Consider the following 14,646-nt stretch of genomic DNA (forward strand, 5'->3'; position numbering starts at 1 on the left):
AGGCGCGGTGGCTTATGCCTGTAATCCCAGCACTTTGGGAGGCCGAGGCGAGTGGATCATGAGGTCAAGAGATTGAGACTATCCTTGCCAGCGTGGCGAAACCCCATCTCTACTAAAAATACAAAAATTAGCTGGGCGTGGTGGCAGGTGCCTGTAGTTCCAGCTACTTGGGAGGCTAAGGCAGGAGAATCGCTTGAATGTGGGAGGTGGAGGTTGCAGTAAGCTGAGATTGTGCCACTGCTCTCCAGCCTGGCGACAAAGTAAGACTCCGTCTCAAAAAAAAAAAAAAAAATTTGGGTTCTGTATTAAAATAACTGATCTGATTCTGTTTCTGATTGATCTCCAAGTAATTCCATGTAAGAACCCGAAATGAAACTGTCTCAGTGTTACTATGGTAACTTTGGGTGAGAATATGGTAGAGAGCGCATGAACTTGTTCACTGACTGTGACCTAACTTGTGAAGAAAGATAAATTATAGCATTTGAAATGTCTCACACTGAAGTAGGAAAGATCATTTCATTAAGGAAACCACAGTAAAATTCTATTTCTCAGAACAGTATTTAAGGATGTGGAGGCATTTGTAAATTATCAGACTAGTATTGTCAATTTTTATAAAAGGTCTTTGACATGGATGATTATGGTGTAATAGTTACACAATGTCTTACAGATTATATATGTCACATCAGTTATAGACAATTCTGAAGATGATAATCTATTACAGTAGTTCAAAGAGAGTCCCACAGGAACCTCTTTTGAAATCACTGATTTCAACTTACTAAAGATATGGGTGCACAACATAAGTGGAAACATTTTCTACTATTCATATGCAGATGAATTTCATTCTAGCTCAGAAACATTTGGAAAACTGACATCACACGTGACTTCAAGCTATTAAATGTTAGTGATAGCACCTTAGAAAAACACAATGGCTTTCAACATGTGACAGTCTGTGTCTCAAGTCAAAAATGGACAGTGATGTGTAAGAAAATCAAAGTATATAACAGCAATTCCTATTACTCTTGTGGAACAGGCTGTTTCTTCCCACCAAGTCAGTGATGTTTCTGAGATTATAATGTTCACTGTAAATTTAAAGGGATCTCTTTTTCCATAGCACTCAGCAAGAAACCTGTGCTTAAGACTGAGGTTCCTTGGAAACATGCTGAAAATTCTGTTCTCAAGGGTGTCAGAACCATACATACTGCAAATAATTTATGAAGTCCTGGTTCATTGCAATAAGCAGATGGCTTGCTATCTGCTCAGACACCACTCCCTTGGGGTAGTAAATGTGTTTATCTGAAGCTGGGAGTCAACATATTTTACATGTGGCTATGGAAGAACACAGAATAAATCTTTTTTTTTTTTTTTTTTTTTTTTTTTTTTTTTTTGAGGCGGAGTCTCGCTCTGTCGCCCGGACTGGAGTGCAGTGGCCAGATCTCAGCTCACTGCAAGCTCCGCCTCCCGAGTTTACGCCATTCTCCTGCCTCAGCCTCCCGAGTAGCTGGGACTACAGGCGCCCGCCACTTCGCCCGGCTAGTTTTTTGTATTTTTAGTAGAGACGGGGTTTCACCGTGTTAGCCAGGATGGTCTCGATCTCCTGACCTCGTGATCCGCCCGTCTCGGCCTCCCAAAGTGCTGGGATTACAGGCTTGAGCCACCGCGCCCGGCCAGAATAAATCATTTTTAATCACAGCAATGATACTTACTCAAAATGAACTTGGCTAGCAGGTACACAAATCTACAGATTGGAACGGCTTCTTAAATGCTATCCCACCTTGGAAATAATCCTGGTTATCCCCAACACGTGATGTTTTGTCCTGCTTCTTGATAGGATATCTCATTAAATGTGCCTGTTCTTCAAAAAGTGGTATTTAAAATAAATGTGTCAGTCTCACAGAGGGGTGCAATGGGTGCTGTACTCTTACTTTTATATTTCTTTTTTTTTTTTTTTTTTTTTTTGAGGCGGAGTCTCGCTCTGTCTCCCGGACTGGAGTGCAGTGGCCAGATCTCAGCTCACTGCAAGCTCCGTCTCCCGGGTTTTACGCCATTCTCCTGCCTCAGCCTCCCGAGTAGCTGGGACTACAGGCGCCCACCACCTCGCCCGGCTAGTTTTTTTTGTATTTTTAGTAGAGACGGGGTTTCACCGTGTTAGCCAGGATGGTCTCGATCTCCTGACCTCGTGATCCGCCCGTCTCGGCCTCCCAAAGTGCTGGGATTACAGGCTTGAGCCACCGCGCCCTTACTTTTATATTTCTAAAAACATATAAGCAGAAACTTATACATGCTGAATTGAGTATATACCACTTAAACATGTTAGAGGTAGGTAGTAGAAGATTCTTTTATTTAAAAAAAAAATTACACACGGTTCTACAATATTTTTTCCTTTTAAAAAGCTTCAAGATATACAAGGAGAGCACTAGTCCAAGAAATCCAGCTTGTCCTTTCACAAATTATACAGTTTAACTTTCTTCACATATTGCCACAATAGTTAATTCATAATATAATCTTATTTGTACTTGGAAAAGAAGAAATAAATATACAACAATTGAATTAGGTTCAAGAATCAAGCTCGATTTGTTTCCAAGACTTGGAAGAACTTCTTTTGTACCGTTCCAGTTCCTAAAACAAAAATATGTATTACTTTAAGAAAAATCAACTTAAGAATTCAGGGAGGTACGTTAAAACTGCTTCCTCATTTTTTAGATATAACAATGTATCCTTAGTAGCATTATCATTGTAAAGATTTCGTGACAATTATTTTGTAAATGATTATGCTTAGGACTTATTTTCTAGAAATACAGTCTTCAGAGTTTCTGTGCTGCTAAGCAGCACTCAGAGATGAATTTATTAAACTTTCAGACAAAATTATGTACATAAACTACATAATACATATGAATCGTCTTTCAACTAATGAACTAGACATTTGTCATCCTTCAAGTATTCAAAAGTGCTCTTATTTTTAATTGTTTGCTGTTAGTTCTTATCAAAAACTTGGTTGAAATTAGAAAAATATTTTAAAAACATATACCCAGGCTGGGTGCGGTGGCTCATGCCTATAATCCCAGCACTTTGGGAGGCTGGGGCAGGAGAATTGCTTGAGCCCAGGAATTTCAGACCAGCCTAGGCAACATAGGGAGACCGTGTCTCTATAAAAACTGAGAAAACTAATTATCCAGGCATAGTGGTATGCACGGTGGTCCCAGCTACTTGGAAGTCTGAGGTGGGAGGATTGCTTGAACCTGGGAGGTCAAGGCTGCAGTAAACTGTGATTGTGCCACTGCACTCCAGCCTGGGTGACAGAGTGAGACTTGTGTGTTCAGATGGGGCTATCTAGGGATACATGGGATGGTGGTGTCCACTTTTAAGCATTTTCCTGAGAGATCCTGGGTTCTGTCAGGTATGTCTGTGTGCTTTCAGTCCTTAACTGGGTGAGATACGTTTCCTGGTACAAGGAAAGTACAGGTATGTCTGAATGTCCTAATCAAAAACAAAACTCTTTATGTAATTCCACAAAAAAGTGTGTGTGTGTGTGTGTGTGTGTGTTTGTGTGTGTATCCTTTGTCCCAGTGATTTTACTTTTATAAATCTATCACACATAACAATAGAGCAATGCACAAGGATGTAAAGAGAAGGAAACTCATTGCTCTATCCGAGCACAGCTGGAAACAACTTTGACGTCCTCCAGTAAGGACTGATTAAATAATTAGCGTTCATTCACAGGTGGCTTCCAAGGCAGCCAGCAAAAATAAAAGTGGCCACATGAAAAAACAGTATGTGCCACATGAAAAAAGCACACAGCTAGGGAGAAGGCAAGATACTTCCATTTTCTATTTTATATACATCTATCTATATCTTTTGAATTTTTTCACAATGAGTATATGTTACCTTTACAATTCATAAATAAATTTTAGTGGAGGTGGCTATCCTGCACAAGGCAACTGACATGTAAAAGGGGCCATCTAAGGGGATGCCTCTTGGCCTCCTACATGTTGTTCAATGTCTAAATAACTGTACAAAGGTTATCACCACTTTAAATAAACAAAATGTGGTTACTCTGCAAGATAAGGCAATCACTGCCCTTTGGCTAACATAACTGAAGTTCACAGTTGCTATGAAAAGAAAATCCATTCTAATTTTCAGAAAAATTGCAGATTGTCCCTTTCTTTTTTTTTTTTTTTTTGAGATGGAGTCTCGCTCTGTTGCCCGGGCTGGAGTGCAGTGGCCGGATCTCAGCTCACTGCAAGCTCCGCCTCCCGGGTTTACGCCATTCTCCTGCCTCAACCTCCCGAGTAGCTGGGACTACAGGCGCCCGCCACCTCGCCCGGCTAGTTTTTTGTATTTTTTTTAGTAGAGACAGGGTTTCACCGTGTTAGCCAGGATGGTCTCGATCTCCTGACCTCGTGATCCGCCCGTCTTGGCCTCCCAAAGTGCTGGGATTATAGGCTTGAGCCACCACGCCCGGCCAGATTGTCCCTTTCATACCTATACTCTAAGTTACTAAAATTTGAATGTTAAATGTTTCAAAATGGTATACAGACTTTGGAAGAATTTTTCCTTGTTTTTTTTTTTTTTAACTTCCTCACTGGATTCTCGGAAGAATTTTCATGGTAATAATCATATGTACTCTTTACAGCTTGTTTTATTTTTTCCTAATAAAGTTAATTCAGTTCACCAGTTATCTACCACTGTGGTTTTAAAGATTAACTCATAAAGAATAAACAAATTGTTTACTGCAAACTTTGTCTTTAACTGGAAGTTAAATTATTTTTACCAAGGACAAAGGTGAAAACATTGTTTTGAGATTCTTTGCTAGTAGTATCTCCCTTTTGCAGACAGCAGACTGTGAGAAAACTAGGGCTATCACACAGGCCACGCCAGAGGGAGAAAAAGGAATAACCAATGTGAGACAGAACCCACCAAGTCCACTAGATCTTCAATATGACAATGATATGTCCTCAAAATAATACATTGATGTTTTAAAGGGATAGCAAGTAAGAAAATTTTCAAAAGATATCTGTGGTTGGCCAAGAAGACCTTAAAAATAAATGTTAACTGTAACTTTTTTTTTTTTTGCCTTAACAAAAATATAGAAAAGAAGCTGGGTACAGTGGCTCACGCCTGTGATCCCAGCACTTTGGGAGGCCAACTCAGGAGGACCGCTTTAGGAGAGGAGTTCAAGACCAGCCTGGGCAACAAAAAAGGAAAAAATTACCCTGACATGGTGATGTGTGCCTGTAGTCCCAGCTACTTGAGAGGCTGAGATGGGAAGATCGCTTGAGCCCTGGAGTTCAAGGCTGCAGTGAGCCATGATCTCACGATTGCACTCCAGCCTGGATGCCAGAGCAAGATGCAGTATCAAAGAAAAAGAAAAAAACACAAAAGAGGTAGAAGGGCTCAGCAAGTGCTTTCCACATTGACATTCCCTTAAAATCAGGACTGCTTTAAAGCTAGAAGGCTTTTAAAAAGTAGAAAATACGACTAAAGTATTTTCTGCTGCCCATGTGAAGTCTGGCAAAGACAGAACTTTAATTAAAGAGGGCTAATCACGGAAGACCCTAAGTCTGCAGGAAAGATGAAAGGGGTCTTCCTACCAATCCTCAGATCCTTGAGGACTGACCTCACAGCACACAACTGGAAACAACTTAAGGTCTCACAACTATGCGTGAAAGAGTATGAAATAATATTCAAATTAAAAATGCTGTATAGTAGAATGTCAAAATTTAGATTCAGATTACCAATGAAATAACAGCAACAACACTGATAATCATTAGGGTATCTTTAAAGCTAAAGCATAAAATTATGCTAAGGTCCTATGTGTGCAATCTGGAATCAATGCAATTCATCTAGAACCACACGAATAAAAGTGGTTTAGAGGCAAACTTAGGATAGCATAACTTTTCAGGTAGGTTAAAAAACATCTTGAACCAAGAGACGATAGGAATTGGTGATCTGCTGGCAGTGAGACACAAGAGATGAATGAAGGATGATACGGGTACTGTGGGGCTGCCTTCCTTTTCCACACAGAATTCTTACAGTTTTAAGTCATTTAGAGAAGACAGATTTGAATGTGAAAATTCATGATGCTCACAAATACCCTAATCCTTTAATAATACTGATGTATATGAACTTAATCAAAGTGATCATTATGCAATATAAACAGATATTCTTATCAACAACAACAGTTAATCATTGACCCCTAGATAAATATTAATCAGGGATGACTTCCAACTAATCCTTACATCTAAACTGGAAACATAATAAGGGTTACATGAGGTCATTTTACTGTTTCTACAACATGCCTCTCACTTTGCTACAGCTACAAAACCTCTAAATATTCATGGCATATTTTTCAAAAGTCTTCTGGACCGTTTACATAAAATGTTTTGCTTACTTCTCCAAGGGCCCCCTGCAGGTGAATGCTGAGAAGAATGCCCTGCCTGGCTCCTGCTCCCAGCTGATAGCTGTTTTCAGGTTACCCTCAAAAAAATGTGGCTGCCGCCTGAGAAGTTGCCAGGGCTTTCAATCTAGTGCTTACCATACATAAGTTTACTCATATAAGGACAGATTCTGTACAATGTCTCATTTTATCAAATCAAACTAAAACTTAAGTTTGCTTGTTTGTTTATAGAAAAATCTTGGCTGGGCGCGATGGCTCACGCCTATAATCCCAGCACTTTGGGAGGCCAAGGTGGGTGGATCACGAGGTCAGGAGTTCAAGACCAGCCTGGACAAGATGGTGAAACCCCGTCTCTACTAAAAAAAAAAACAAAAAAATTAGCTGGGCATGGTGGCGGGTGCCTGTAATCCCAGCCACTCAGGAGGCTGAAGCAGAGAATTGCTTGAACCCGGGAGGCAGAGGTTGCAGTGAGCTGAAGTCACGCCACTGCACTTCAGCCTGGGTGACAGTGTGAGACTCGTCTCAAAAAAAAAAAAAAAAGAAAAGAAAACTCTAAGTATTTGGGTCATGGTGAGTTTACCAACTCTTACATTCTTACATCAGATTTGTGTGTTCAAATGGGGCTGTCTAGTGATACACGGGATGGTAGTGTTCACTTTTAAGCATTTTCCTGAGAGATCCTGGGTTCTGTCAGGTATGTCTGTGTGCTTTCAGACTGTGCTTTCAGTCCTTAACTGGGCAAGATACGTTTTGTGGTACAAGGAAAGTACAGGTATGTCTGAATTTCCTAATCAAAAACAAAACTTTTTATGTAATTCCACAAACCAAAGAGTATTAAGAAAACATCTCTCCAGCAGAAAGGTAAGAATCACTACTCATCTTTAATGTGATGTAAACTAGAAAATCAAAAAGGTTCATGTGAACATCAAGTCATGTCTGGGTGGTGGCATGACAGGTGATTTAAACATTTTTCTTTATTCATATCAAATTTTTATTTTTTTCTACAGTATACTATTAGTGTGTTATTTAAATAGATGTACTACTTAAATAATTTTAACAGTAAAAAAGAAACACTAAGTAAATACATTGAGAAAAATGTAAGGAATTCCCAAGGCACTCCAGGTTTTGTGATAAAACTTCAGATAAGGCCAGGCGTGGTGGCTCACGCTTATAACCCCAGCACTTTGGGAGGCCAAGGTGGGCGGATCACAAGGTCAAGAGATTGAGACCATCCTGGCTAACATGGTGAAACCCCATCTCTACTAAAAATACAAAAAAAAAAAAAAAAAAAAAAAATTAGCCAGGCATGCTGGTGGGTGCCTGTAGTCCCAGCTACTCGGGAGACTGAGGCAGGAGAATGGCATGAACCTGGCAGGTGGAGCTTGCAGTGAGCCGAGATTGCGCCACTGCACTCCACGCTGGGCAACAGAGTGAGACTCCATCTCAAAACAACAACAACAACAACAAGAAAAACTTTCAGATGAAATTAAGTAAATGTTTAAGATAATACCTGATCCTTCTGAATTCTCATCTCATCAACTTCACTTTCAGCATACTGAGGATCTCTTGCAGGGTCCTTGATATTTTTCAGTGTGTTAATACTCTGAAATTACAAATCTCCAAATCACTTCATACCCATAACCCAAAATTCAATGGTTACCATCTGCCTAATAAACCAAGCTCCCATTCCTCAGCCTACCACAAAGGCTCTCTATGATCTTTCAAGCTTTTTTCATCACCACTGAGGCCTGCTTCCAATTCCACCAGGTCCCCTTTCAGTTGTCTCTCCCTTCTCTAACAACCAGATAACTATCTTTGAAAGTGGAGCAGGAACCATGTCTGACTTTTTTTTTTTTTAAATCACCACAGTGCCTATTTACATTTTTAGCAATGTTTAATTGATTTTTGAGCAGAAGAGATAAAAACAAAGTTATCATAATAGGCCCTTTGGCACTTTTCCTATAACTGTTAGATGGTGCTAAAAATCTTGCTTTTAAAAAATTAGAAATATGTACCTTTGGTGGAAAGAGCTTTTCATACACTTTTTTCCACAACTCCATTGGTGAGTGGGCATGAAGCTTTCCAATGTCATTTTCAGGAATAGGAGGAGATCCTAAAATAGCAAGTTTTACTTCAAATGACTGCATTGATTAAAATATTACAAATTCTGCCAATAAAAGAAATGACACTAACAAAGGTATACATCTCAGATCACTCATTTTCCCTCTCCTTAATATAGACACCATTAAAATTTACCCTACCCAGCACAGCAAGGTCATTGGGACAGATTCTAATACTGAAAGAAGAGGAGCCAAAGAGTAATTGGTAAACTGTAACTCTCATTCTCCACACCCTGTATCTGTACCTGTATCTACATCCTATTAACCAGTAATTCCAGTTCTTGGTAGTGTTTGCCCTAGAAACACCTGCAAACTGGTACTGTATTAAGGATTTCACACTGCAGCATCATTTGTTATCACTGAATAAATTGACCTACAACCAAAATATTCATCAGTGGTGAACAGCGCATTAATTACTATGCATACCCATGCTCTGTAACACTATCCAACAGTTAAAATAAGAAATAGATCCATATGCAGCATTAACATGGAAAACTACTAAGGTATATTGGTATATTGAATAAAAAGGTATTGAATAATAAGGTATATTTAATAAAAAAGGGAAATTCCAAAAGTGATATAGACTGAACATATAATTATGTTTAAAGCAAATAGTTTTTTCTACACTATATACACGTGTGTAAAGGCACAGGAAATTGGAAAGAACACAGATTTGTTCCTTGTATATACTCTTTTACCTTTTTACAAGGAGATATCTTTATGTATTACTTGTATAATTTAATTTGAAAAATTTAAAACTTTGCTGCCATTTACAATTTGTAATGGGATATTTCCCATTCTTTCTATTTCCAACATCTATTGTTCACCAAAATTGTTTTGCTGGTGATCTTCCAGGACATCCTTACCACTTTGGTGGGAAAAGCATTGATATGCTCCACTGATGTTATTCAGCTTTGCCAAGTTTTACTTGTATTCCTTTGTGTGTCTGTGTGTATATTAAGTTCTATACAATTTTATCACCTGCATAGGTTCATGTATCTGCTACCACAGTCAAGATGCCAACTTAATTCCACTAGCACAAGGATCCTGTGTTGCCCTTTTATAGACATAACCTCCTCCTTCCTGAGCCCTCCTCTCATCTCCCCATCCACAGTCCTATCCCTACCCTCTGACCACCACTAATCTGCCTCCATTTCTAAAATGTTTTTCATTTCAAAATTTTTCATAAATAGAATCACACTGTATGTAATCTTTTATAATTGGCTGCTTTTCACTCAGCATGATTCCCTGGAGATTCACCCAGGCTGTGTGTATCAGTCATTTGTTCCTTTGTGTGGCTGAGCAGTTTTCTCTGGTACAGATGTACCACGGTTTGTTTAGTCATTCACCTGCTGAACAACTTCTGGGCTGTTTCTAGGTTTTGACTACTACACATAAAGCTGCTGTGAACATTGCCTAGAGATTTTTTGTGTGAAATTTAAGTTTTCATTTATCCTGGATAAATGCCCAACAGCACAAAATTTTTAGTTCATATGGTAGTTGCAAGTTTAGTTTCATAAGAAACTGTTAAACTGTTTTCTAGAGTGGCTGTACCATTTTACACTCCCACCAGCAATGTATGAGAGATCTGGTTTCTCTGCATCCTTGCCAGTATTTGGTGGTGTCACTGTTTTTTTTTTAAGGTATTCTGTTAAGTGTATAGTGATATTTCATTGTGGTTTCAATTTGCATTTCCCTAACGACTAACAATATTAAACACCTTTTCATGTGCTGCTTTGCTATTTTTATGTCCTCTCTGAAATGAAATGTCTGCTTATGTCTTTTGCCCACGTTCTAAATGGATTGTTTATTTTTCTGTTGAGTTCATATATTCTAAACACTAGTCCTCTGTCATGTATGTGGTTTGAAATTCTTTTCTCCCAGACCGTGGCATGTCTATTCATCTTCTTCACATGGGCTTTCACAGAGCAAAAGTTTTTAATTCTGACGAGATCTAAGCTCCATGATTTCAAAATTCAGTAATTATGAACTCTCTTCTGGCCTCCAACTATTCATAGAGGCAAAAGAATTCCATCAGCATTATCTATCAGTACAATAGAGTCTCACTGCTACTGGAATTAAGTTGGCACTAATGATAATCATAAACATCAGACTCCATGACCATTCATTAAGCAAAATCACCTCCATTCCTTTCATTCCAATTAATCTGTAATCTCATTACAAAGATTTCTATATTTGAAGTCAAGTCACCTTTAGCTTGTAAGACTAATAGAGGATGGGGAATACAAACAAAACAAAACCAAAAAAAACCCCTACTGCCCATTAGAGTATTAAAAGCAAACTATGCCACCTGCAGAGAATAAAGAAGTGTGAGGTTCAAAGAGCTTCACAATGAAAACAGTTTCTGTGGGAAGGTAAGGGGCTTGAGATATAAACTCTTAAACTTCCTTTTGATTCAGAAGCCTGTAGAGTCTATGAGTTTATGAAATACATTCCATCAGATGAGGCATGCTATTTCATAACAAAAAAATCAAATCATACCTAATTGTTACAAACGTGTTCTTTTTGACTTATTTTTCAATCTCTCATATACTTGCCAATTGCCCATAATACGTAGCTTTGAATTTCCTCACTACTCTATGCTCCTAGCTTCCTTAAATCCAAGGAGCTAAAATTTAAAAGTACCTGGAAATCAGTGGGGGGAAAGAAAATACACGCAATTTGTTTTTCAGTGGAATAGAGATCAGAAATGAGAAATCAGTCTCTTATGTGGTGACATCCCTTCCATCACAAACATGTCAGTGTGATGCATGTTACATTAATACTGGGCATATAAACAAACACACAGGAAATAACAGCAATGATAATGAAACCAGAAACAGGAGTATGTTGGAGACAAAGTGAACATGGAGTAGGATAAAATCAATAAGCAATTAAAAAAAGATTGAACAACCTTAATAAGGTCACTAACCTATTTGACTGAAAGAATCCAATCCTGCTGTGATAAACAGTGGTTTATTCTGATCCACACATATTGATTTGCTACGTGGAGAAAAAAAAGATTCTAAATTAGTTTAGCCGTTAAATTTGCTGCCACGCTGTCCCATAAACATGAGAGCAATATTATGGACTAGTTTTACATTTAGCCACTACTGAGAGCATTGCCCCAAATGAATGACTATCAATTTAAGTGATTTCAAAAATGAAAGTATAACATAAATAAACATTTTATAGGAAAAAAGTGACGGACCCTATTACCTTAAATCGAAACCAAGAGAAGTAGCAAGGCTAAGAAGATACACACCAAAATTTTCCATTCCATTCAAATCAATAAAAGGAAGTAATAATAGAGGGAAGCTACTGAAGTGTGGGAAAGGAGGAAAAATAAATCAGGGAGCAAGTATAATATTATCATTATTTTATTCCAGCCTCAAACTAAATGTTATGTAACATTTTGGTTGCAAAATTTGAGAAATATTTAAAGAATATAAGCAGGAAATAATATGAAATTATCCCCTTTATGTTGAGTCATGACAAAATAAATAATAATAAAAATAATTTTAAAAATAAATTATCCCTTTAAGACTAGCCATCGAGGTCACTTTCCTGGTCAAGACACAACAGACTGAGTAGAACAATAATCAGATGAGACAACATTGGCTAAATCAATCACTCAATAAATGATGTAAAAAATATCTTAGCAGTACCTTTTGTCAATGCCAAATGCCAACTGGTTGATAACTCCACGTATTTTTAGTAACAGAGCTTCTGATTTACTGGTAAACTTTAAACAAATCAGGAGAACAAATTATATGCTCTATTTTCCAATCACAGAAACAGGTAAAATAAATATTGCTTTGAACAAATACAGATTGCAAAGAGAATCACTATTTAGTTGCCCAAAAAATACTTTTGTTTGAGTAGACAAAACAAAACCTGAATAAAGAAATCTTGGTAGGCCGGGCGCGGTGGCTCAAGCCTGTAATCCCAGCACTTTGGGAGGCCGAGACGGGCGGATCACGAGGTCAGGAGATCGAGACCATCCTGGCTAACACGGTGAAACCCCGTCTCTACTAAAAAATACAAAAAAAAAAAAAAACTAGCCGGGCGAGGTGGTGGGCGCCTGTAGTCCCAGCTACTCGGGAGGCTGAGGCAGGAGAATGGCATAAACCCGGGAGGCGGAGCTTGCAGTGAGCTGAGATCCGGCCACTGCACTCCAGCCTGGGTGACAGAGCGAGACTCCGTCTCAAAAAAAAAAAAAAAAAAGAAATCTTGGTAACTTTAACTTGTTCTTCAAACTTAATGAGTACATGATGTGGAAAGGACTTGTGTTTATGTACTAATCATTTCAGCTACTCATACAAATGGATCATAATCACTGTCAAATAATTTCTTTAAAATGTATATATGAATGTATGTTTATGGGCTGTATGTGTGTAAACATACTCATTACGGTCTAAAAGAAAATTTTCCAAAATGCAGTTGGGTTGGTTAGAAAATAAGAGGTATACCTCAAAAGTAGCTTTCACATCCAAGGGTGTATTGCTGCCTTCCAAACAGTCACTGTGGGACTGCAGACTGGTCTAACGATGCTGATACTCACTAAAGTAATTTTTAAACTTCTTTTTTTTTTTTTTGAGACGGAGTCTCGCTTTGTCGCCCGGGCTGGAGTGCAGTGGCCAGATCTCAGCTCACTGCAAGCTCCGTCTCCCGGGTTTACGCCATTCTCCTGCCTCAGCCTCCTGAGTAGCTGGGACTACAGGCGCCCGCCACCTCGCCCGGCTAGTTTTTTGTATTTTTTTTTAGTAGAGACGGGGTTTCACCATGTTAGCCAGGATGGTCTCGATCTCCTGACCTCGTGATCCGCCCGCCTCGGCCTCCCAAAGTGCTGGGATTACAGGCTTGAGCCACCGCACCCGGCTGAATATTTTCAATGCTGGCATATAACTAGGGAAACCATAACCAGAACATTTCAGAGAATGAAAAGGGTTGGGTACTATTAATAATTAAGCTGTGACATCAGATGAATACCAGGACATATGGTTACTCTACAAATCTTTAAAAACTAGATTGGATTTCTGTAGATACCAAAAGTCATTCACAGCCAAGTCAAAATGACTAAGAGGTATGGAAGTGAGAAGAACAATTTTGAACTGAACTGAAATCTAATTATGAAGCAAAGATATCAGCATTATGGTTCCAATGGCAATTCCACAAGATAAGCCTCGTTCTGGATTAAGAACAGAAAGTTCTTAATGCTCTCAGAGAAAGTATTCAAATGAGAACATTCATGTGTATATATAAGATCTGATACATTTATTTAAAAGAAAGCATTGAAATAATTGTAATCCTTCTACTGAGACCATGTTTAAAAATACATATAGAAAACTTTAACTGAATTTTAGAAATATAACTGCTCTGTTTAATTTTATTTTCTTTATGAGAAAGGAAAAACCTAATCACAAACATATTTCACAGAACATAGGGCTGGGAGAACATTAGAAGTTTTCTAACCCAACTCCTCCATCTGCTGCATGAATCACTTCTGAAACACCCTTCACAAAGACCTGTAGGCCTTCTACTTAAACAAACTCAATACCTGGGAACTCATCTCCCCAAATAATTCATTCTGTTTTCAGATAGTGGTAGTATTAGAAAGTGTTTTCATATTTTGAGTAAACTCTGTTGATTCCTTTTTTTGGACTTTAGAATAGCAAAGAATGAATTTAGTCACTTTTCTATGGAACATTCCTTCAACTATGTAAGAGAGTTATCACATTTTAGGTGATATTCTACTGGTCCTCATATATAATAATTTTAAGTCCCTGCCATCCTGAAGGCTCTCCTCTGAATCTGGTTAACTTATCAGTCTTCTCCTGTTCTCTTTGGGGGGTGAGGAGCATATTGGTTTTTTAAGAGATGGGGTCTTGCTCTGTTGCCCAGGCTGGAGTGCAGCAGTGTGATGATAACTCACTGCAGCCTTGAACTGTCAGGCTCAGGCAATCCTCCTGCCTCAGCCTCCTGAGTAGCTAGGACCACAGGCATGCACTATGATGCTAATGACCGGCTAATTAAATTTTTTTTTTTTTTTTTTTTTTTGGTCAAGACAAGGTCTCATTTTGTTGCCCAGGCTGGTCTTAAACTCCTGGCCTCAAGTGGTCTTCCCACCTC

General features: G+C 38.6%; 1 protein-coding gene across 1 annotated transcript in view; it reads right to left on the reverse strand.

The window, feature by feature from the left end:
• Positions 1-2,310: 2,310 nt before the first annotated feature.
• DYNC2LI1 (dynein cytoplasmic 2 light intermediate chain 1) overlaps positions 2,311-14,646 on the reverse strand; it is a 38,812-nt gene continuing 26,476 nt past the window's right edge. The window contains exons 9-13 of the mRNA XM_010382580.2: positions 12,183-12,259; positions 11,447-11,517; positions 8,410-8,507; positions 7,905-7,997; positions 2,311-2,616 (exon numbers count right to left, since the gene is read on the reverse strand). Of these exons, the coding sequence (XP_010380882.2) occupies positions 2,554-2,616; positions 7,905-7,997; positions 8,410-8,507; positions 11,447-11,517; positions 12,183-12,259 (402 nt within the window). The 3' untranslated portion in view covers positions 2,311-2,553. The remainder of the gene's footprint in view (positions 2,617-7,904; positions 7,998-8,409; positions 8,508-11,446; positions 11,518-12,182; positions 12,260-14,646) is intronic.

The sequence above is a fragment of the Rhinopithecus roxellana genome, chromosome 17, assembly GCF_007565055.1.
Source record: "Rhinopithecus roxellana isolate Shanxi Qingling chromosome 17, ASM756505v1, whole genome shotgun sequence".
NCBI classification, from domain to species: Eukaryota; Metazoa; Chordata; class Mammalia; order Primates; family Cercopithecidae; genus Rhinopithecus; species Rhinopithecus roxellana.